Genomic DNA, 25,298 nt, shown 5'->3' with positions numbered 1-25,298 from the left:
GACCCAAGGCCATTCTAGCAGGTGCAAGTGGAGGAGTGGGGAATCAAACCCGGTTCTCCCAGATAAGAGTCCGCACACTTAACCACTACACCAAACTGGCACCAAACTCTAAATCATTTATGAACAAGTTAAAGAGCATGGGACTCAGTACTGAGCCCTGTGGCACCCCACTGCTTACCGTCCTCCACTGCGAAGACTGCCCATTTATACTCACTCTCTGCTTCCTATTACTCAGCCAGTTTTTGATCCACAAGAGGACCTGTCCTTTTACTCCATGACTCTCAAGCTTTCTAAGGAGCCTTTGATGAGGAACTTTATCAAAAGCTTTCTGGAAGTCAAGGTAAACAACATCTATCGGGTCTCCTTTGTCCACATGTTTGTTCACCCCCTCAAAGAAATGTAACAGGTTAGTGAGGCAAGATCTTCCCTTACGGAACCCATGCTGAGTCTTCCTCAATAACCCGTGTTCATCAATGTGCCTACTCATTCTGTCCTTGATAATGGTTTCTACCAACTTTCCTGGTATTGAAGTCAGACTGACTGGCCTGTAATTTCCCAGATCTCCTCTGGAACCCTTTTTAAAGATCGGGGTGACATTTGCTATCTTCCAGTCCTCAGGAACGGAGGCAGATATCAATGAAAGATTACATATGTCAGAAGATCCACAAGTTCAACTTCTTTCCCACCTGTAACAATGATTAAAACGTCCATCCATAAATCTGAGGCACAGAGCAGGTGTTTCTGGGCAGGAGTATACAAATAATAGAATCATAGAGTTGGAAGGGACCTCCAGGGTCATCTAGTCCAACCCCCCTAAAAATGCAGGAACTTCACAAATACCCCCCCCTCCACACACACACACACATCCCCAGTGACCCTTGCTCCATGCCCAGAAGATGACATAAGCCTCCAGGATCCCTGGCCAAATTGGCCTGGTGGAGAAAAATTGCTGATTGACCCCAAAGTGATGAACAGAATTTCCCTAGGCGTGTAAGAAAGGGCCACAAGAATTAAGCACTGATGCAACCCTTCCTGCCTCCTTCTCATGACCTGCTTAAGAGAGCCCGTTTGGTGTAGCGATTAAGTGTGCGGACTCTTATCTGGGAGAACTGGGTTTGATTCCCCACTCCTCCACCTGCTGGAATGTCCTTGGGTCAGCCTTAGCTCTCGCTTCATGGAAGTTACCAGTCCATACATATTGGCGGAGGGTAAGCAGCAAATTAGCATACAACATAAATATGTTCAACAGATTCAAGGACCAAACAGGCATAACAAACTTAATTTATATGGTGCTTGAGGGGAGAGCAATGGTGGGAAGGCGTCTGGAGTTCTGGCCCCACTGGTGGATGTCCTGAGGGCACCTGGGTTTTGGCTAGGGTTGCCAAGTCCAACCCCAGAAATATCTGGGGACTTTGGGGGTGGAGCCAGGAGACACTAGGGTGGAGCTAGGGGGGAGGGGGGAAACGGCGAGCCACCCCGTCTCGGAGCGGGCGCCGCTGTTGCGCCGCTGCCGCCTCTTCTCCGCTCGCCGTGGCTGCTCCTCCGAGATGGGCTCAGCCTGAGCCCATCTTGGAGGAGCAGCCACGGTGAGCGGAGAAAAGGCGGCAGCGGCACGGTGGCCTCGCCCGCTCCACCTCTGGGGTGGAATCGGAGGGGGGGGTGGAGGCGGGCCAGGGGCGTGGCGAGCCACGAGTCCGGGTCCTAGAAGGGCCCGGATTCGCGGCTCGCCATGCTTCTGGCCTGCCTCGCCCTCCCCTTCTCTGGTTTTGCCTGTGCTGCTCTTGACTGCTCCTCCGAGATGGGCTCAGCCTGGGCCCATCTCGGAGGAGCAGCTGCGGTGGGCGGGGAGGGGGCAGCAGCGGCGCGGCGGCCTCGCCCGCTCCAGGATCGGGCAGCTCGCCATGCTCCCCGGCACCGTTTCTCCCCTCCCCCCGCTTCTGTTTTTTGGGGGAGCAGGGGAAGAGGGTGGAAATCCTGGGGTCCCCCGCCAGGGCGGGAGGGTTGGGAAGCCTAGTTTTGGCCACTGTGTGACACAGAGTGCTGGACTGGATGGGCTGTTGTCCTGATCCAACATGGCACCTAGTATGTTCTTATGTCTGAGACACTGATGCTCTGTATTCTTGGTGCCTGGGTGGCAACAATTGGAAGGCTTCTGGAGTTCTGGCCCCACTGGTGGATGTCCTGATGGCACCTGGGTTTTGGCTACTGTGTGACACAGAGTGCTGGACTGGATGGGCTGTTGTCCTGATCTAACATGGCGCCTAGTATGTTCTTATGTCTGAGGCACTGATGCTCTATATTCTTGGTGCCTGGGTGGTAACAACTGGAAGGCTTCCGGAGTTCTTGCCCCTTCTGGTGGATGTCTTGATAGCACTTCCATTTTGGCCATTGGGTGTTACAGAGGATTGCACTGGATGGGCCATTGGCCTAATCCAACATGGCTTCTCTTACGTTCTTACAATGACTTCTCACTGTTGCTTCTTCCAGTATTGCTACAACTCTTTGGACAGAAATACTCGTTCAGTATCCAAGCTATGTTTATTATTGTCAGCATAGCAATCTTTGGGGAGAAAGGTGGAGTATAAATGAACTGTGCTTGAAGTCTGGAAAACATTATGATGCCAGTTTCAGAGGGTAACTACATTTGTCCGCAGTAGGGCTTTTTTTGTGGCAGGAACGCCTTTGCATATTAGGCCACACACCCCTGATGTAGCCAATCCTCCTAGAGTTTAAAGTAGGCCCTGTACTAAGAACCTTGTAAGCCCTTGGAGGATTGGCTACATCAGAGGGTGTGGCCTAATATGCAGATGAGTTCTTGCTACATACAAAGCCCTGTAGAACAGTTAGATTGGAGTTCACTACATAGCCAGTTGTCACACCTCGAAGAAGAAGATGATGTAAGGTTGCCTCCCTGCTGAAGAGGAGATGAATGAAGTGTAATGTCAGGATCCAAGGGACCCTGGGATTAATGCCCGAACAGTTTCATCAATGAAGACTGTCGTTGAGAAGATCCCAAAAGAAGATAAAAACCTTCTAATTTTCAAATGCATGGAGGGAATTATTGGCTGTCAAAACACTAGAACAGAGGTGTCAGACATGCAGCCCAAGGGCTGGATCAGGCATCCAGAGGGGTCTTATCAGGCCCGCAAGCATCTGGCTGTCATCTGCTTCCTTCTCCCTCTCTCTTGCTTCCTTCTGCATCACAGCTTACTTTGGCAGGCTTGCTCAATCACACAGGAGCTACAGAGTAAAACCTCTTATTTTCTCCATTGGCTGAGGCTCCATCCTTGGGGAAGAAGATGGGGGAGGGAGAGCTTGCTTTGCCAGGCTCTCTCAGTTGCACAACAGAGCTACTGAACCAAACCTCTCCTCCTTGTATTGGCTGAGGCTCATCAGAGCAAGCAGTTATCAGAGATCGCCCTGAGCCCGCTTTGGTGGGGTAGGGCGGGATATAAATCGAATGAAATAAATAAAAATAAATTTTAAAAAACATTGCAAGATTGCTAATGTTTTAAGCATGTTTTATTTTAAGTTTTTTTAAAAATAAAAATAAAAATCTTTGTGCTTGTCTGTATCCTTTATAAAGTTTATATCTCCACTACCTGGCATTACATTTTATGACACATGGCCCCACAAAGTCCCCTTTATGTCAGATCCGGCCCTCATGACAAATGAGTTCAACACCCCTGCATTAGAAGAATTTTCTTCCCAGAAAGTGTATTTTGCATTAGGCACCACTGCATGAGAATACCCTCTACTGAACAGTAAGGCATTCCCTCTCAAGCCCAGACTTGTTTGTCCTTCCCTCATCAACCCAGACTTGTCCACGTGGGTAGCCATGTTGCTGGACTGAAGTAACAGAATAAAGTTAAGAGTTCAGTGGCACCCTTAAGACCAACCAGGGCTTTTTTATAATAATAACTCCTTTGCATATTAGGCCACACCCCCTGATGTAGCCTGTCCTCCTGGAGCTTACAGTAGGCCCTGTATGAAAAGCCCTGTAAGCTCTTGGAGGGTTGGCTACACCAGGAGGTATGGCCTAATATGCAAAGGAGTCAGAGACTGACCGAGAGAGAGATCTTGGGGTCGTGGTAGATAACTCACTGAAAATGTCAAGACAGTGTGAGATTGCCATAAAAAAGGCCAATGCCATGCTGGGAATTATTAGGAAGAGAATTGAAAACAAATCAGCCAGTATCATAATGCCCCTGTATAAATCGATGGTGCGGTCTCATTTGGAATACTGTGTACAATTCTGGTCACCGCACCTCAAAAAGGATATTATAGCATTGGAAAAAGTGCAGAAAAGGGCAACTAGAATGATTAAAGGGTTGGAACAATTTCCCTATGAAGAAAGGTTAAAATGCTTGGGGCTCTTTAGCTTGGAGAAACGTCGACTGCAGGGTGACATGATAGAGGTTTACAAGATTATGCATGGGATGGAGAAAATAGAGAGAGAAGTACTTTTCTCCCTTTCTCACAATACAAGAACTCGTGGGCATTCAATGAAATTGCTGAGCAGTCGAGTTAAAATAGATAAAAGGAAGTACTTCTTCACCCAAAGGGTGATTAACGTGTGGAATTCACTGCCACAGGAGGTGGTGGCAGCCACAAGCATAGCCAGGTTCAAGAGGGGATTGGATAAAAATATGGAGCAGAGGTCCATCTAGGCTTCCCAACCCTCCCGCCCTGGCGGGGGACCCCAGAATTTACAACCTCTTCCCCCGCTCTCCAAAAAAAACGGAAGCGGGGAAGGGGGGGAGGGAAACAGCGCCAAGGAGCGTGGCGAGCCGCCCCATCTTGGAGGAGCAGCTAAGGTGAACCAGAGAAGAGGCGGCAGCAGCGCAGCGGCATCGCCCGCTCCGCCTCTGAGGTGAAATCAGAGAAGGGGAGAGTGGAGGGAAGGAAGACATTTAAAAAGGTGTGCCGTCCCTTGAAATGCGATGGCCAAAACTCCCGTTGGGGTTCAGTGATGCTTGTCACACCTTTGCTCCTAGCTCCACCCCAGTGTGTCCTGGCTCCACCCCCAAAGTCTCCTGGCTCCACCCCCAAAGTCCCCAGAGATTTCTTGGACTTGGCAACCCTAGGTCCATCAGTGGCTATTAGCCACAGTGTGTGTATATATATATGGCCACTGTGTGACACAGAGTGTTGGACTGCATGGGCCATTGGCCTGATCCAACATGGCTTCTCTTATGTTCTTATGAGTTCCTGCTACAAAAAAAGCCCTGAGACCAACGATGTTTCATTGGAGATATGAACTTTTGTGTAAGCTCATACCTTGAATAAAACTTCGTTGGTTTTAAAGGTGCCGCTGGACTCCATACCATACTTGTTTAGACTTCCAAGGTCCTACTTCAGTGCTTGCTGACGTTCCATACAAGTGAGAGGAAAGGACTGAAAGAAATTATGTAACACACTTGCACCCTGTCTTATTGTGATGCCCACGGTTAGCTGAATATTGTAAATTAGGCTGTGATAGGATTAAGCCTAGAGACAAGTTATATTTTAAGTCAGCTGAAAACAGCCAGAGAGGATTGTTGCAGACCATTCAAGAAGTCATGTCCGTTCTCTTCACAAGTAGATATTTTATTTAAATGGGGAAAAGACAATATTTCAAGATTATACATTAGCAAAATGTATACTGCAGAATGCTCCAAATAAAAGATATGCCTTCCTATGTTGTTTTTAGAGCTATCTCATTAATCATTTCTATGTCACTGTTCTGTTTATCCCCCAAAAAAGAACAGCCTCCAATACATACTAAGGTTTAGCTCAGTATGTCAGTTAAAGGCACATAATTATGATTCACCAGACAACAGAGTGATTTTTTTCAGCGCTATAAAATGAAATAACAAATTAGAAGGGATTAATGGTGTTTGGCTAAGTGTCTGACTTGAATTGCTGATCTTTTATTATTGAAGCTAAATCACCAAACTGTTCAAAAGGTAAGGAAGCAAAATAAAGTTTAAAAAAAAAATAAAATCCAAAGATCTAGTTTTCCTTTTTTCCAAATATTAGAAACGTCTGCCTCGTATTTCCAGAGAAGAAGATGCAAAGATCTGGAGGAAATTCTGATGAGCAAATCTCTGTGCATCGCATATTCTGTGGACTCTCCACATGAACTGAGGGCTCTGTTTACTTCAAAACTTATAGATATTGTCAGGGATGGAATTCTAGCAGGAGCTCCTTTGCATATTAGGCCACACCCCTCTGATGTAGCCAAGAGTTTACAAGAATCTTTTTTGTAAGCTCTTGGAGGATTGGCTACACCAGGGGTGTGTGGCCTAATATTCAAAGGAGCTCCTGCTAGAATTCCACCCCTGGATACTGTCACTGATATTACTTTTTTCATTTTACAGTTGATTTATAACATAAGATCCCAAACAGCCTGAACACTGACAAAATACCCACGCGTTTTATTAATGGGCAAGACGGTTCCCTCAAGGCTGAGTGAATCTATTGTTTTTCCCTCATGTGAATAAGCACATGTCTCATAAGATTTGAGTGCTGACTGAAGCAAGACTCACATTCCTGGCATTTAAAGGGCTTCTCCCCAGTGTGGATGAGTTGATGTCTAAGAAGGTTTGAGTTGTGATGAAAGCAGCTTCTACACTCCAGGCACTGATATGGTTTCTTCTTGTTATGAGTTCTTGGAGTTCTTTGCGTCTGACGGAGTCCCTTTTTACATTCCCCTGTCTCTGAATTTTTATGTCTCTTAAGAGTTACGCTGTGACTGAAGCTTTTTCCACAATCCAGGCACTGAAAGGGTTTTGCTTCTTTGTGGATTCTTTGGTGGTTTATAAGCCTTTCACTCAGACTAAAGCTCCTTCCACACTCCAGGCATTTATACGGTTTTTCCCCTTGATGGAGCAGTTGATGTTTCATGAAGTTGGCATTCGTCGTGAACTTCTTTCCACATTCCAAACACTCATGCAATTTCTCTCCGGTGTGTATTCTTCGATGCATAGCAAGGCTTGAAGTATGCCTAAAGCTCTTTCCACATTCCAGACATGTATATGGTTTGTCGCCTGTGTGGGTATTTTGATGCATGGTGAGGTTGGTGCTTGCAATGAAACTCTTCCCACATTCTAAACATTTATATGGCTTTTCACCTGTGTGGGTTCTTTGATGCATAATGAGATTTTTACTCTGTGTAAAGCTCTTTCCACATTCCAGACAGGTGTATGGTTTCTCACCTGTGTGGATCATTTGATGTCTAATGAGGGTTGTACTTTGCACAAAGCTCTTTCCACATTCTAAACATTTATATGGTTTTTCACCCGTGCGGTTTCTTTGCTGTTGACCGTGGCTGAAGCTATTCCCAGGCTTGTGGAAAAGATACGGTCGCTCTCTCACATGGATTTTTTGATGTCGAACAAGACACGATCTTACAATAAACCTCTTTCCACACTCCAGACATTTGTATGGTTTCTCTCCTGTGTGCATTCTTTGATGCACAATGAGGTATGCACTGTATGCAAATTTCTTTCCACATTCAAAACATTTATATTCTTTCTCCCCCGTGTGGGTTCTCTGATGCACCCGTAGAGCTGAGCTTTGACTGAATCTCTTTCCACACTCCAAGCAATCATATGGTTTCTCCCCTGTGTGGATATTCCAGTGCGCTTTAAGATTTGGTATACTAGCAAAGGTTTTCCCACAAGTAGAGCATTCAATCCTTCTCTTTGCTTCTTGTATTGCTCCATGGTAGTTACCATTGTGGTAAGCAATCGATTTATTACTTCCCTTATCCAACAGGTTTCCCACTGATTTTTTTGAGACATCATGATTCTCAAAGTTTTCTTTCACTTCTGGAGTTGTATCACCTTCCTCCAGTACTTCACAAGTTTCATTTTCACTTGCTGCATCCCGCACATCTACGGCTGAAGCAGAGAACCGTGATATAAATTTGATTGATTTGACTGATAAACCACCCTCCCCCAAAGGGCTAAGGGTGGTATACAACATATAAATGAATAAAAAAGCTTGAACAAATTCAATAAAATAATTTAAGCATTACATTGCAACGGTATGTTCATTTGATAGCATCCGATATTGGTTTGTACCCTCCCCATGGAAGAAACAAAAGATCAAATCAGGAAATGAGTCAAATGAAGTTATTCAAACTACTGTGGAATATTCTAGAATATGAAGGATGTGTCTGTCAGAAAACCCCTTCAAAATTTGGTGAGAAGTTCATGCCACTACAGAGACAACTGACTGAATCACAGTAACTAAAAATCCAAAAGAGAATAATACCTGTTTTACCCAGGATGGCCATTAATTAAAAACCCTTTATCTGAGAAGAAGATATTGGATTTATATCCCACCCTCCACTCCGAAGAGTCTCAGAGCGGCTCACAATCTCCTTTACCTTCCTCCCCCACAACAGACACCCTGTGAGGTGGGTGGGGCTGGAGAGGGCTCTCAAAGCAGCTGCCCTTTCAAGGACAACCTCTGCCAGAGCTATGGCTGACCCGAGGCCATGCTAGCAGGTGCAAGTGGAGGAGTGGGGAATCAAACCCGGTTCTCCCAGATAAGAGTCCGCACACTTAACCACTACACCAAACTGGCTCTCAGGGTGACATGATCAAGGATTACAAGATTATGCATGGCATAGCGAAGGTAGAGAAAGAAGTACTTTTCTCCTTCTCTCTCAATACAAAACTCGTGGAATTACTCAATGAAATTACTGAGCAGCAGCTGCAAGTGGGGAATCAAACCCGGTTCTCCCAGAAGAGTTTGCACACTTATCCACTACACCAGACTGGCTCTCCTGACTGAAAACATGGGGACAAAAAAAGTACTATCTCATATGGGAGCAATATCAGTCATCCTGCTCTGATTTGGAACACCACTGCCAGCCTCTCGGATAATGGGCTGCTTATTGTTTTTGACCTTCTGAGGTTCTGGTTCGCACTCTTTGGTTCTTTGAGGTTCTGACCCTTTGTTTGCTTATTGGTTTTGACCCTCTGTTTGTCCTCAGGTTAGACCTGTAAAATTAGGAGAGAAACATCTGGCAAGGGGTGCATCAATGGCTATTAGCCACAAGGTATAGATGGAACACTCTGTCTGGGGCAGTGATGTTCTCTATTTTTGGTGCTTGGGAGGAACAAAAATGGGAGGGCTTCTAGAGCAGTGGTCCCAATGGTGGCCTCCTGATGGCATCTGGGTTTTTTGGCCACTGTGTGACACAGAGTGTTGGACTAGATGGGCCATTGGCCTGATTCAACATGGCTTCTCTTATGTTCTTATGGGCCTGCTGGTGGACCTCTTGATGGCCAACTGAGTTTTGGCCACTGTGTGACACAGAGTGTTGGACTGGATGGGCCAATGGCCTGATCCAACATGGCTTTTCTCATGTTCTCTTATGTTCTTATGAGACAAAGAATTGGCAAAAAGTATTTTTTGTTGCTGTTCTTTACTGATACAGTCACTTTTCATTTGGGCCTTGATTTTATATCCCATGTCATCATTTTTCATATTTTGACATAATCCCAAAACCTAGAGGTGGCACCATGCACCTTTGGACCACTTGAGGCCTACTCAGATACTGAAATACTTGGATCACTGAGAGGCCACCTATGCATGCCTTATTTTCCAGTTCAGATGAAACAGAACTTCCAGGGCCAGATCTGGAGGGGGGGCAGAAGAGGTGGTAGCCCCAGGTGCTGCAGTAGGGGCTGAATTGGTTGCCCCCTCCGGGGTGGACAGGAGGCGGGAGAAATATTTATTTATTTATTATTTATTTCTGTCAGTTTGTCAACCGGTTTTTTTTTGGGGCAATGCCCCACCCGAGAGAACAATCACCAGGCGGTAGGCTTTGTTGTTCAGAGAAACAGCTTTATTTTCACTTCTGCAGAAGAGGAGAGGAAGACCATGGTACAAGGCTGTCTCCCTCTGGCTAATTTGTGGTCAGACCTGTGTATATATACCTTTCCCCGACGTCACAGATCCCTGCCTCCCCCTGTGGCAAATAGCCAATCGGACGCAGGGTGCACAGTCTACCTTTTTTTACGGCCGCTGACTCAGGCTATGACCACATCAAATACAAACATCCTATAACCATATAAGGTAAACATCCTACAGCATCATTTTCCCTTTGTTTTATTTCATTAAATTCAAAGTTCTAAACCTGATATAACTCTACAACTAATACTTGCCCTAATGGCCTATTTATTAAAATGATACTGATTTAGCTTACTAAGATTCTAAAAATGCCTTTTGCTTAATACATTTTAAACTTAACTCATAGTGAATAAAAAAAGCAATTAAAACAAATCTTCAGCTCTCCTTTCTACGTTGCTATGAGACCAAGAGGAAACGGTTTAACCACAGACAAAGGCCGGAAATTGCTGCCAGCAGAGAGATAGGTACACAGTTTTAATAGGTCAGAGGAGCGATACTTTGCCGTCTCTGCTAGTTATTCATTTACCATGCTAAATATTGATTCTGCCTTGTTTCTTAGCAAGCCTTAAAGCGAATAAAAAGCATTTATATTTATCTAAGATTATATAGAGCTAAAATCTATAAAGAAGCAATAGGCAACATATGTTTAGCAAGCTATTAATAAACTTTTAAGAGGAAACGCTTAACCACAAGTCACAGGAAACTAGCATAAGCCAGCTGCTCCTGTGTTTGTGGTTGGTTTTATAGGCCAGGTGTTATGTTGGTTTTGCTTCATATTTAATTTTCAAATGTCAGGAACAAAAGGTGGGGGCTCTTTGGCTCCTAGTAACTGGGACAAAGCTTTCATAGAAAATGCTTGCAATGGGGGGTTTCTTGTTGCCTCATTGAATGTATGCCTTATATAGAGAAACACAATTGAATAAATGAACATTATCATTATTAATTTCCTAACAATCCCCCCTTTTATTTTTATAAACTCTTCATTTATTCACGCCTTATTTCTTACACCCAAGTGGAGTCAAGTACTTCATACACATGGGAGGAACTCTCTTTTGGAGGTGATGGCAGTAGCCGGTATTCAGTCAGTAGTACTTCCATTTTGTTAGAAGGCATGGCGGCCTTTACTGCAGAATCTACTATTCTCCTAATGAGCGGAATTAAACAAGGAAGCATCATTAATCCTAACAACGCAATTCCCAGAAAAAATAGACCTTGCTTCCAATTGGCAAACATTCCCCCCAGCCACCCTCCAGTGTCCAGAATGCCAGACCATTTCTGGACAGGGACATGGGCCAGGTTCCTCATTCTAGTGGTGATTTCAGATATCACCTTTTGAGTGTCATCTATCTCCAAACAGCAATTAGTCAGGTTGAACTTCCCGCACACCCCTCCCTCGCTGGCAAGCAAATAATCTAAAGCCAAGCGATTTTGGTAAATAGCAGTCCGAATCTGGGTTCCTTGTTTTGACAGTACTGCAAGTGCCACACTCGTTTCCCTGGTTAATAGTTCTACAACCGCCTGTAACCTTATTAACCTATTCAGCAAATAGATTGGAGTTCGGTAACCCCAAGTGCCGTCTTGCGCCCAAGAGGCTGGATCATAGTACTGCACAATCCTTTCAGGTGGCCACTCATCGGTCCATTGGCCGATTGTGAGTTCCTTACCTATTAGGAGGTCTCTTTTTGCCCTGAGCTCGTACCTTCCTAAGTTAATACCTTTAGTTAGAGGAATAAAGAAAAAAGCTGGTTTTATGTGGCCCAGAAAACATGTTCCTGTCCAATTTTGGGGTAGATGTGAGTAAGCCCTCCAACCGCAAATCCAATACAGTCCAGGGGGAGCCTCTCCTTCCTCACTTATTGTCCCATTGAGCCATATCTGTTGTGCAGCTTCAGTGAGATTCTTCCAAGGCTGCAATTCAGTTACATTGCCCCAAAAACTTCTTTCCTTAGTCCCATTTATTATTCTGACCCCCTGGCAGTTTGCATCTCCCATAACAATGGGGGTTTCCAAATCCCGGGGTGTGCGCTGAACGCACATTTGTCCTATTGACTGATCGTTTACTTCCCATTGGACTTTAGCCCCATGTTTTGGGTAAATAGTCACATTGTAAGGCGAGTTATAGTCGAATTCTATAACTTCCCATGGCCATTGGTCACCCTTTAAGGTCCCTCCGCAAACATAACAATTCTTCACATTCATTGTTTTTGCTATTTTCTCTGCCAAGTCTATAAACAGGTTTTTAGTTTTGTCAGTTAGGCTCTGCTTCCAGGGGCTCTTTTTAATTTCAGCCCAAAAGGCATGATGCCTTACTAAATCCTGGCCAACTATGAACTCTTCCTTCTGGGCAAAATAAACCTGTACGGAGGGGTCTGTTCCCTGTCCGGCAATCAGTAGTACCAATTTCCGATCCCAGATCTTATCTTTATCCCACACGGCTGGCCGTAGGATGGTGAAGTTTACCGGATTACAAGTGCCCAGCCGGCAAGTGTCCTTAGCAGGGAGTTTTTCCATTTTTACTGACCTCCCTAATTCCCCCCAGTCGTTCCACTGTTTTTTCCCAGTATTCCATACCGCAGCACCCCATCCAAGACGGACAGAAGAGTCTATGGCTTTACTGGTAAATCCGTCTCCGTCAAATCCCATATATTTTTCATTACTGCTATATGTTCGTTCCCACTTTAGTCCCCAACAGCCATTGCTATCATCCCCAAACGAATTTATAAGTTGGCAGGCATCAAAGGTTAGGTTGACTGGCTTGTTTCCTTTTCTAAGTCCCCTAGCGAGGGTAAGGCCCCACATAAATGCTCTCATTTCTACCCATACTCTTCTCGGACTTTCCTTAGGATCATAGCAAATTTTAAGGTCACATACGCTATACTGCGTGTCATGAAATTCACATTGGGTTACTGTGCCCTCACAAAAATATAAAGACTTATAAGTTATAGTTTGAATTACCTGGGACCCTCTCCGTGTTGTGACTATACAAGCTTCTGGGCATGAGGGGGTATCCTCTCCACCCTCTCTAATGGCGGCCCAACTTACGGCCACCAGAAATGGTACCAGGACATGGAGGGCAGTCTCTTTTCTGGGTCCCAGCATCGTTCACCCGGATCCCCTCCTACACGGGAAGCCCAGGTTTCAAAAGAATCAGGGCAGGTGCTGCAGAGGAGGTCTCCCCAATAACTCGGGTGGAACAAGTCTTCCCCTTGGGGGTATAAGTACTTATCCGAGGTCTTAACAATCCCTTTTTCTAGCCCTCTAGTTGTAGCTAGTTCCCCTATATGGAACCAGGTAGTAGGACCAAAGTCCGTCCAACTTGAGACTTTCCAATATTTCCAGGATTTTGATCTTATCTTTTTGTCAGTGGCGCAAAAGCGTCCTACTTCCCTGTACTGTTTCCAGGCGCAGGTGGGGTCAATCACCCACACTGAACCTGCAACAAAATCAGAAAAGGACTTCGGGTCCTCCTTTGGCGATTCACCCAACAAGTTGAGATCTAAATGTGCACACCACTTCCCCTTCCAAAGGGTAAACCCTTTTACCAGTTCTGAGCTTATCCAGGCCTGGTCAACGGCTTCTAATCTCTGCTGTGGGGTCCAGGATAAGGGTTCGGGATCACCCAGTGCCCACATAAATGGTATTCGTCCGGGTTGATAATGTATTCGGACCTCGGACTCCAAGGGCACTTTATACACTTATATCTTCCCCAAAAACTCGGTTGCCAGGCCCACCACCCTGGGACTCGGCCTTTGAAACCATATGGGCTGGGGATTCCTTCTATATCTGTCTGGTAAAACAGCAGTTGACCTTCAAGCTTTACAGCACCATACCACAAGTATTTATCAGTTACTCCCCAAAAGTAAGGTTTCCATTCGACCCTTCCTTTCTTTCTAAAATCTATATTCCACTCAATTTTCCCACAGGTACCTCTTCCTCTAAATTGACGGACTTTTATATCATAGTGATCACACACTTTTCCTGTAAAGAAAACCCTTCCCCGCATTTATTTCAACTCCTCCGTTTCAGGGTTGTTTTCAGTGCTTCTCCAGGAACAGGGATGGCTTCCCATTCGGCCTCTGGGGCTACAGCGTGTTTTGCCCTGGTGTGGTGCGTCCACCCCGCTTCTTTCGTCCGGATGGCTGTTTCAGTAGTTAGAAGAATCTGGAATGGACCCGCCCACTTTGGAATTAGGGACTCTGTCTTCCACGCCTTGATGTATGCCCACTGGCCCGGTAGAAACGAATGGACTGGTGCCTCAAGCGGTGCCCTCTGTACGGTCACACCAACCTCCCTATTATGAGAAAGAATGGAGAACAGTGCCAGCAAATATTTTCTTAAATAGGCATCCTTTAATAAGTGCAAGTCGGCATTTCCAGAGCCTGGGGCTATGTCCCACACTCCCATACCGTACAAGCACTCGAACGGTGAAAGGCCAGTGGATTGAAGTGGCCTGGTCCGGATGCCAAACAGTACTAGGGGAAGCACCTTGGTCCACGGGAGTTGAGACTGGGCTGTAAGCTTTAACAGCCCTAACTTTACACTTTGGTTCATGCGTTCGGTTTTTCCTGAACTCTGGGGATGCCATGGGGTGTGAAGTTCCCATTTAATTCCCAGAGCCTCCATGACTTGATGGAGCACCTTTTGGGTAAAATGAGCTCCTCGGTCTGAGTTTAGAGCTTTTAGTAATCCAAAACGGGGAATGATTTGTTCCAGTAGAAGCTTTGTTACTACCTTCGCTGTTGCTTGAGTTGTGGGAAATGCCTCTACCCATCCCGTTAGTTGGTCAGTTAGGACTAAACAGTATTTCAACCTCCCCACCCTAGGGAGATCTATAAAGTCACACTGGATATACTCAAAAGGATGCACGGCCAACGGTCGTCCACCCATTTCAGTTTTCCGGGGGTTATTTTTGTTTGCCTTTTGACAGGGGACACACCGGGCTACTAGGGAGTTTGCAGATGACCACACCCGGCGCCCCACAAATTTCTGCAAAAAGGTGTGCACTAGTGCCCTAGTTCCCCAATGTCCTCCCTCATGCAAAGCCTTAAGTACCTCCCTCACTACCCCCTCAGGCAGCCACTGGCGGCCATCAGGTAGGCGGTAAACACCACCTTCGAATGTGGCTCCTTGTTTTTCAGCAAGTTCTTTTTCTTTTTCTTGGTATTTAAAAGGAGGTTTAGGCTCAATTCCCGTAGGAATTAGTGCGGCTAGTCTCTGGGGAGGGACCGTATTTGGACCCATGGCCGCTCTTTTAGCTAATTCATCTGCTGCCCTGTTTCCCTGCACTTCTGGAGAGTTTCCCCTTGTATGTCCGGGGACATGGATAACAGCGACCTGGGCAGGCAGGTCTAGAGCTTGCAAGGTTTCCTTCACTAAGTTGTGGTGAGCCAGGTTCTTTCCCTGAGATGTTAGCAAACCTTGCTCACACCACAGCTTTCCGAAAACATGCACCACCCCACAAGCATATTTGGAGTCTGAGAATATATTGACTGTCTGGTCAGATCCTATTTCCAGTGCCCTTTTTAAGGCGTAAAGTTCAGCAGTTTGTGCTGACATTGAGGGAGGAAGTGCTCCTGACTCAACTTCCACTTGCCCATCCTCGACTATTGCATACCCAGTATACCTTTTTCCTTCAATCACCCTGGAGGATCCGTCTGTATATAGGTTCCATCCGCCCTCAATTGCAGTTTCCTGCAAGTCTTCTCTGTACTTGGTTTGCAGTTCAGTAATCCCTATACAGTCATGACTTTCCCCAAACTCCTTTTTTATCTTTTCAGAGAGTCCGTCTGCTGGTCCCAAATGGTCAGTTGTGATGACCTGTAAGTCCGCCTGTTCCAACAGGGTTGCCTCTATTTGTAGCAGTCTAGCATCTGTCATCCATTTCCTGGCAGTATGTGTTAGGATGGCCCGGATTTGGTGGGGAGAATGGACAATAATGTTCTCCCAAGGGTAAAGTTTCCTTACAGTCTTTACCATCAATGCAACTGCCGCACAAGCCTGCAGGCATAAAGGCCATCCCAACACAACTGCATCTAGATGTTTTGAAAAATATCCTGTCACTTGATAGGAACCAGATCTCTTTTGGGCAACCACTGCCTTGGCTACTCCCTTTCCAATAGTCACAAATAAGTGGTTGGGCAACTTAGGGTCTGTGAGACCCAGGGCCGGTGCCGACAACAGAGTCCGTTTTATCCTTTCAAAAAGTTTGTGATCTGCCCTTTCCAAAATAAGCGGGTCGGGCTGGTTGTTTTTCAGTTTCTGTAGAAATGGCTGTACCAATTCAGAGTATCCTTCAATCCATTGTCTACAGAAGTTGACAGTCCCGAGGAAACCTCTCAAACCCCTTTTGGTTTTTGGCATTTCTAATTTTTGTATCCCCTCCACTCTTCTGGGGTCCAGATATTTCTTTCCCTCCTTCAGGACTGTGCCCAAATATTTGACTTCGGGTTCACAGAACTGAAGTTTCTCTTTGGTCACTCGAAGGCCCTTTCTTCCCAGAAAATTTAGCAGGCTGACGCTTGCAGCCTCCACCTGTTGTCCTATTTTCCCACTTATCAGCAAATCATCCACATATTGAGTCAGTAGAGTCCCTGGACCGTGGTCCCATTCCCCAAGTACAGAAGCCAGAGCTTCCCCAAAAATAGTTGGCGATTCTGTGTAACCTTGGGGCAGAACCTTCCAGTGAAACCTGGTCAACCGACCAGTGTCTGGGTGAGGCCACTGAAAGGCAAAAATAACCCTGGACTCTGCGGCCAGGGGAACACAGAAAAAGGCTGATTTTAAATCAATCACTGTGTAATATCTGTGCTCTGGTGGAATTCCCTGCAGTATGGTGTGGGGGTCTGGCACCACTGGGGTCCGGGGAATCACCACCTTATTGACTTCTCGCAAATCTTGAACCATTCTCCATGTGCCGTTGGGCTTTTTCACGGGCAATATGGGGGTGCAATAAGGGGAATTGCTAGGTTCAATTAGTCCATCGTCCAGAAGTTCTTTTACCACTGGGCGAAGCCCTCGTTCTGCTTCAGGTTTTACTGGATATTGACCACGATAAACCGGCACATCATGTTTCAAGTTTATTTTGGCTGGGGGCACATCTAATTTTCCAGGGTTTCCCGGCCTTGCCCAGACTAGAGGGTCTATTGATTCTTCAATCTCAAGTCTTAAGGCCCTTAGTTTAACCAGGCAACCCTCGGTCTGAAAGGTAAGAACTAATCCCAATTTGCACATCAAATCTCGACCCAATAAGCACACTCCAGAGTCTGGCATCCACAAAAACCCGTGCAATTCCAGTTTATGATGCAAATTTACAGGTAGGGGTTGTAATATAGGGACGGCCAATTCTTTATTTTCAACCCCTATTATCTTACACTTTCCCCCAGACAAAGGTGGCGGTCCTTGCCACACTGGTCGGTCCAGGGTTGATTTTGTGGCGCCAGAGTCTACTAAAAATTCAATCTGCTGTTGTTGTTTTCCCACCTTTAGAGTTAACAAGGGCTCGGCAAAAGGCGGGACAAACGCCAAATGCCCCTGACCCCCCTATTCAGAATCCTCGTAACACCTTGCCTGCCTCACTAGTTCCTCAGTTTCCCCTTTGTCCAGCCTCTTTGGACATTCGTTCTTCCAATGGCCAGGCCGGAAACAAACGGCACAGGTGTCCCGAGGAAGAAGTCTTCTGTTTTTTGTTTCTTTTTTCTCATATGATTTCTTTCCATTCCATCCCCTACGGTCTGGATTGACTGCCCATGGGGGCAGTCTGCCCCTTCTTTCTTGCTGGGCTCCTACTGTTTGTTGCACTACCTGTGCCATAAGCCGTGCTTTTCGTTTTTCTTTTTCCTCCTCTCTCCTAACTATCACTTTCTGAGCTTCATTGACCAACTCCTCAATTGGCTTCAAAAGGAGCCCATCAAATTTCTGCAACTTTCTCTGAATATCTGGATAGGCTCCGGCAACAAATTGCAATTTTAAAGTGGCCACATTAGCGCCCTCATCGGGGTTCAAGCCAGTATATTGGCGCATCCCCTTCTTCAATCGTTCCAGATATTCCACTGCACTCTCTTCCTTCTTTTGTGGGTGTCCAAAAGCCTTTTCGGTGTTTATGTGTCTAGGGATTATTTTCTCAAACCCCTGCAACAGATATCTCCGAAAAGTTTCGCAGCTCTCCCGCCCTCCAGGTTGTTGGACATCCCAACCTGGTGGGGTGGTCTCAGGGAAGGCTGCGTTAGCTTGATCAGCAGTTCTATCCCCGTTCTCATCCCTCCAGATTTCTCTAGCTTTTATTAATGCTTGATTGGCATATGTAGGTCCCGCCAACTGTTTGCTAATGTGCATTAATTCAGTGGGCGTATAAATAGAGGGTCCCAAGGCATCCTTGATGCTCTGCACAAATCCAATAGGATCTTCTGTCAACTGAGGCAATTGTGATTTTATGACTCTTATATCAGAACTGGTTAACGGAACCTCCACATAGCCAATACCATTATTTGTTGGGACCTGTCTCAGTGGGTATTCGGGGTTAATCTTTTCCTCCATGTCCTTGTCTAAACTTAAAATTCTCCTTTTTGTTTTGGGGGTACAATTTTTGAGTGTTGTATTCAATCTATTCATCTCTCTCTCCAACTTGTTGGAGGGTAATACCTTCTGTGAGTCCTCCTCTATCTCTTCCTCACTGCTCTCCCCTTTCCTTCCTTTTTCCAGGGGCGACGGGTCTCTCTGACCCTCTCGCACCTGACCCTCCCCAGGTCGGTCAGGTAGTACCAGGGGCGACGGGTCCCTCTGACCCTCTCGCACCTGACCTTCCCCAGGTTGGCCAGGTTGGTAAGGGGGGGGAGCAGTGGGAATGACATAGCATAGAGGATCGAAAGTGGACATCCTTTCCCCTACGGGTATGTCTTTCATAGGTTTCTTTTCCTTGACTGCCTTTAAACTAATGGGATTGCAAAATCCCTTTCCTATGAAATATATCCATAACAAAATATATGGTGCCTCCTTGCCTACACTAGGAAGGGGCTCTTGTTCCTGATACAGGCGGTAAATGTCATATGCCTGCTTAGACACGCAAGACCCCCAGCGGGGCCACCGTGGCGTGATATTGAAATACGGCCAGATGGTCGTACACAGACGAACCATCTCCTCTTTTGTCTCATGTCCTGTAGAGACCTCATCCCAGTGGGAGATCAGCCTTCCCAACGGGCTGTCTCCGGGAATTTCTGACCCTGGCCATTCCTTTCCAGTGATCTGGGCGTCCCCAACGGAATTCCCACCTACCTTGGTACCTGCCTTTTTTACCTTTGACGTCTTATTTCCCATCCCCAATACCAGACAACAACACAAGGGAGGGAGTTTGGCAAAGAGGTAAGGGCTCCTCAAAGCCGGGACACACAAGGGTTTTGACAGTTTCACACGACTCCGACTCTTGGCCCCGGAGGTCACGGTCACCAGAGAGAACTGCGAAGTCCACTCACACACCACTCACACCAACAAACAAGCCTCAATGCCCAAAACTAATTTTAATTTCCTCTGCCCAATTTTATTTTCTACTCACCGGTTCCACACAGCAGACTCCTCCGGTGGGCTGTTTTCAGCTGAACGCCTCCGTTGTGGGTTCTTGGGGAGCAGAGTGCCACGCCTCAAACAGTGAGTTGGCAGCCAAACTCGGCCGGGGATCCCTCCAAAATCACAGGAGAGGAGTGTTCGCCCTGCTCTCCAATGGACCAGAGGCCCAACCCCAAAAGGGGCTTCTATATCCCACTTCTGACACCAGTAAATTGTCAACCGGTTTTTTTTTGGGGCAATGCCCCACCCGAGAGAACAATCACCAGGCGGTAGGCTTTGTTGTTCAGAGAAACAGCTTTATTTTCACTTCTGCAGAAGAGGAGAGGAAGACCATGGTACAAGGCTGTCTCCCTCTGGCTAATTTGTGGTCAGACCTGTGTATATATACCTTTCCCCGACTTCACAGATCCCTGCCTCCCCCTGTGGCAAATAGCCAATCGGACGCAGGGTGCACAGTCTACCTTTTTTTACGGCCGCTGACTCAGGCTATGACCACATCAAATACAAACATCCTATAACCATATAAGGTAAACATCCTACAGCATCATTTTCCCTTTGTTTTATTTCATTAAATTCAAAGTTCTAAACCTGATATAACTCTACAACTAATACTTGCCCTAATGGCCTATTTATTAAAATGATACTGATTTAGCTTACTAAGATTCTAAAAATGCCTTTTGCTTAATACATTTTAAACTTAACTCATAGTGAATAAAAAAAGCAATTAAAACAAATCTTCAGCTCTCCTTTCTACGTTGCTATGAGACCAAGAGGAAACGGTTTAACCACAGACAAAGGCCGGAAATTGCTGCCAGCAGAGAGATAGGTACACAGTTTTAATAGGTCAGAGGAGCGATACTTTGCCGTCTCTGCTAGTTATTCATTTACCATGCTAAATATTGATTCTGCCTTGTTTCTTAGCAAGCCTTAAAGCGAATAAAAAGCATTTATATTTATCTAAGATTATATAGAGCTAAAATCTATAAAGAAGCAATAGGCAACATATGTTTAGCAAGCTATTAATAAACTTTTAAGAGGAAACGCTTAACCACAAGTCACAGGAAACTAGCATAAGCCAGCTGCTCCTGTGTTTGTGGTTGGTTTTATAGGCCAGGTGTTATGTTGGTTTTGCTTCATATTTAATTTTCAAATGTCAGGAACAAAAGGTGGGGGCTCTTTGGCTCCTAGTAACTGGGACAAAGCTTTCATAGAAAATGCTTGCAATGGGGGGTTTCTTGTTGCCTCATTGAATGTATGCCTTATATAGAGAAACACAATTGAATAAATGAACATTATCATTATTAATTTCCTAACAAGTTTATAGTCTGCCCTTTCCAATGGTGGGCTCAGGGTGAATATGTCGGCTGCTTTTAAGAACATAAGAGAAGCCATGTTGGATCAGGCCAGTGGCCCATCCAGTCCAGCACTCTGTGTCACACAGTGACCAAAAAAACCCCAGGTGCCATCAGGAGGTTCACAATAGGGGCTAGAAGCCCTTCCACTTTGCCCCCCCCCCCAAGCATCAAGAATACCAATTATCACTGCCCCAGACAGTTCCAACAATATGCTGTGGCTAATAGCCACTGATGGACCTTTGCTCCATATTTTTATCTAATCCCCTCTTGAAGCTGGCTATTCTTGTACCCGCCACGACGTCCTGTGGCAGTGAATTCCACATGTTAAATCACTCTTTGGGTGAAGAAGTACTTCCTTTTATCCATTTTAACCCGACTGCCCAGCAATTTCATTGAATGCCCACGAGTTCTTGTATTGTGAGAAAGGGAGTCCTCCTCTTGCCGCCTCTTCTTATGGAGAGGCGGCAAAAGTGGCTCTCCCCCCCCCCATTTAAAGACCTGGCCTGCAGGGTCTTTAAATGGGAGTGGGGAGGCAGATCACCTGCCTTTGCCATCTTCTTGCTAGGCCCGCAGCTTCCCTCCCCTTTTAAACACCCCCGCCGAGGTGTTTAAACACCTGCCTCCTATTTTTTTGAGTGGGGGGGTGCCATTTTTTTGGTTTGGCCTCCACTCAAAAAACATGTAGATCCAGCCCTAAGAACTTCAAAAGCCAAAGGGGTTACAGGGCAAACATCTCACTTCAAAAAGACTGAGGATCTACATCCCTTCTGCATTTTGCATGCCAGAATCTCTTTCCCTCCGCTGCCCTTAGTCATCATTTCCACCCCTGGCTCTACCTGTCCCCAGAAGCTTCCTTTCAACCTCCTTTCCACTTGCCCCTTTCTGCCTTCCCTTGTCCCCTCACGCATCCCTCAGACGTTGCCACCTCCCTCCAAAGTTCTGAGTCACCAACTCCATGTAGTCCAGTTAGCTTTGCCAAGTCCAATTCAAGAAATATCTGGGGGACTTTGTGGGTGGAGCCAGGAGACATTGGGGGTGGAGCCAGGAGCAAGGTTGTGACAAGCATGACTGAACTCCAAAGGAAGTTCTGACCATCACATTGAAAGGGACCGCACTCCTTTTAAATACCTTCCCTCCATTGGAAATAATGAAGGATAGGGGCACCTTCTTTGGGGCTCATAGAATTGGACACCCTGGTCCAATCCTTTTGAAACTTGGAGGGTGTTTTGAGAAGAGGCCTAGGATGCTATGCAGCAAATTGGGTGTCTCTACCTTAAAAAAAAGCCCCCCCACAGCCCCAGATACCTGCGGATCTATTCTCCATTATTCCCTATGGAAATCAGTCTTAATAGCAAATAATGGCATGCACAGCAGGCATTTCCCTCCCCCCCCCCCACTTTCTGATGATCTTGAAGCGGGGGGGAGGGCCTCCAAACCGGGGGATCCCCTGCCCCCACCTTGAGAACCATTCGTGCAAACAAGAATGTAAGCTATACAAGTGAGCTGTTGCCTTAGCACAGGTTCAGGAACTGGTGGAGGGGAATAGAAGCTTGAACAAGGCCATTGGGAAGTCAAGCTTTTCACCCAGCTAAGGTTGCTTCCTAGCCCTAAATTCATTTGGGCAGAGCAGTGAAAAGGTGTTCTGCCTCTAAAAGTTTCAGGTTTTATTTATTAAAGGTTCTTGATAAAAATACAGGCGGCCAGTGGAAGTGGCAGATGAAACACGAGCAGAGCCTTGGACTCGTGTAGCCGCACCTGTTGGATGAAGGACTGCTACCTCTACGTTATTTGAATATATGGTATTCCTGCATCTTTCAGCAAGGAAGTTTGCAGACAGCAGGATATATTAGCTATCAATCACAGCATTGAGATAATTTCTTTGAAACTAGAGAAATAAGAACTGAACTTTGAGCTCTGTTGAGCCATTTTGATTTTTGTTGGATGAGTGCCTTTGCTTAGTTCCAATAAATTGGCTATATAAAGTGATTATGTGCATTTGCTTCAACACTTGTTAGTTTTACAGTGTTTTTTCCTAGTTTACCCACCTGGGGATTGGCAGCCCTAAGTCCAGTACCAACCCATTCCATGCCATTTCCCACTAGTTGGAAGTCCTGGAACTATTGCAAATTCTCCACTTTCCATTTGCCCTCCTTCTTGTACTGCTACTCTTTCAGGAACTTTGCGGGGGGTGGAATAGAAGCCTGAAACAGAGCCGTTGGGAAGTCAAGCTTTTCACCCAGCTAAGGTTTCTTCCTAGCCCTAAATTCATTTGAGCAGAGTAGTGAAAAGGTGCTCTACCTCTAAAATTTTCAGGTTTTATTATTCCACTCTCAAGATTTGTGACTTGCTCAAGATACAAAGACCATTTTCGCACACAGCTCACCTTGCAGTCACAATCCTGTTCCCTCCGCAGCGTCTCTCGGATTTCCCACCATCTGCGCCGGAGTTACAGGAAGTGCCGCGGCTTTTGCGTAGCAAACATAAACTGGGTTTTAGCGGTTTACATTTGCTACGCAAAAGCTGCGGCACTTCCTGTAACTTCGGTGCAGATGGTGGAAAATCTGACCAGACACTGCTGAGGGAACAGGATTGTGACTGCGAGGTGAGCTGTGTGCAAAAACAGTCATTGTGACTGAGGTAAAAATTCCACACTCAGAGGCACCTAAGTCACTGAATCCCAGAGCCAGGAGGCAACCTCAGGGGAAGGCCTCACCCACTGTGTCCTGTTCTTGGCCCTCCAAAGCACCTTATTGACACCGTGTGAGACAGGAATAGATTCAGTATTGGTCTGACCCAGCAGGGCTCTTCTTATGTTCTTATGAAGGCCTCAGCCTCTTTGCCCTGTTGTTGGCCATCCAGAGGAACTGGTAGGCCACTGTGTGAGACAGGATGCTGGACTACATGGATGACTTCTCTGATCCAGCAGTGCTGTTCTTATGTAGACCTCAATTTCTATGGCTTGTTGTTGGCCCTCCAGAGAAATTGGTTGCCCACTGTGTGAGACACAATACTGGATTAGATTAACTGTATTTCTCCTCAGTCTTTCTCTCTTCACCTCTATGTCCTCACCCTCCCGTCTTGAAAAACACTCACTTTCTTCAACTGTACTTTGGATGAACGTATGCTTGGGCAGAGTTCTTGGAGAAGCCTCAAGCTTTTTTCTTGCCTCACAGCGTTCCAGAAGAAAGTCCTCCTCTTGGAACTCTGTCATGGTCTTTTTCATCCTTGGGAAGCAGAGAAGACTGTAAGAAGCCCCAAAATCTCAGTCCCAGTTTCAGCAAAGCAAAATGGACACAATTGCAACTGATATGAAATCTTAAGACAATTCATCCTCCAGGACTGAATTGAGTCTGAGGTTTCCTCTGTCATTACCAACGGGGATTTCTCCACACCTGCAACACCTGTGCACATCACACCTCATCCAATCACACCTGCTGTTGTCATTGGGCATCTGAAATCACTCCAGTCTCCAAGACAGGGGCTGCGATCACACACACTAAACAACGCCCTTTCAATCCACTTTCAGTGCACGTTCCAACTGGATTTTACTGTGTGAACTGGCAAAATCCAGTTGGAAAAGTGCACTAAAAGGGGATTGAAAGAGCATTATTTAGTGTGTGTGATCTCAGATGGACTGATGTTCTAGCTTTAGCTGAAGAAGCAAGCAGTGACTCATGAAAGCTCATTTCCCTGCCACAAATTTTGTCAGACTTTAAGGTGCTACTGGACAAGCTCTTTTCTGCTGCTACAGATATACCACAACAGCAACCCATCCTATGTGTGTAACAAAGTAGGAGTCAAGTTTCACCTTTAAGACCTGCAAAGTTTTCTTCAGAATGTAAGTTTTCCTAGGCATGCATACGAAAGCTTACATTCTGCATAAAACTTTGTTGGTCTTAAAGGTGACACTTGACTCCTACTTTGTTCTACTGCTTCAGACCAACAGGGCTGCCCACTTGGATCTATTAAATGTGTGTGAGTGTGTTGAGAGGGAGGGGTGACTTCTTTTCATCCTGTGAGTATCTCAGAGCCTCTTTATAGCGGGCAAAATTACACCCTGAACACACCGGTCTCCTGGGGGGAGCCTCATTGGCTATCGGTCTCCCTTGAACCCACCACCACCACCTGGACTCCTCCTGGAGCTCCCCCCACCTTCACTGTGAAAATTTAATCCTTTTTCTCTCCTCCCTCCTCCCCATTTCCTCCTCCTTTCAGCTACAAAAAGAAGGTGCAGAAAAACCATCACCCAGGAAGGAGCTAAGGGAAAGGGGATGTCTCTTCTCCCCTTACCCTCAGATCTGCAGTTGCCTTTCTCCCCCCCTCTTCTTTCTCCCTGCTTTGAGTATTGCATTTCACACACACACCCCAACCCAGATTCATCCTTTTTACCCTCCCAAGGGCCCCCCCCCCTTGAACTCACGGCTCCTTCCCAGCCTCGGAAGCATCAAATAGAAGCCACTTTGGCTTGGACAGGAA

At 46.1% G+C, this 25,298-nt stretch overlaps 1 protein-coding gene across 1 annotated transcript; it reads right to left on the bottom strand.

The window, feature by feature from the left end:
* Positions 1-5,568: 5,568 nt before the first annotated feature.
* LOC132571106 (zinc finger protein 501-like) lies at positions 5,569-25,298 on the bottom strand. Its single transcript, XM_060237787.1, has 4 exons — positions 25,243-25,298; positions 23,916-24,046; positions 6,338-7,886; positions 5,569-6,176 (listed from the first exon to the last, which is right to left on the bottom strand). Exons 2-3 carry the CDS (start codon positions 24,043-24,045, stop codon positions 6,460-6,462), a joined length of 1,557 nt encoding a protein of 518 aa, XP_060093770.1. The 5' UTR covers position 24,046; positions 25,243-25,298; the 3' UTR covers positions 5,569-6,176; positions 6,338-6,459.

This window comes from Heteronotia binoei, chromosome 5 (assembly GCF_032191835.1).
Source record: "Heteronotia binoei isolate CCM8104 ecotype False Entrance Well chromosome 5, APGP_CSIRO_Hbin_v1, whole genome shotgun sequence".
Lineage (NCBI taxonomy): Eukaryota > Metazoa > Chordata > Lepidosauria > Squamata > Gekkonidae > Heteronotia > Heteronotia binoei.
The sequence above is the reverse complement of the archived record's forward strand: the minus strand, read 5'-3'. Positions and strand labels throughout refer to the sequence as shown.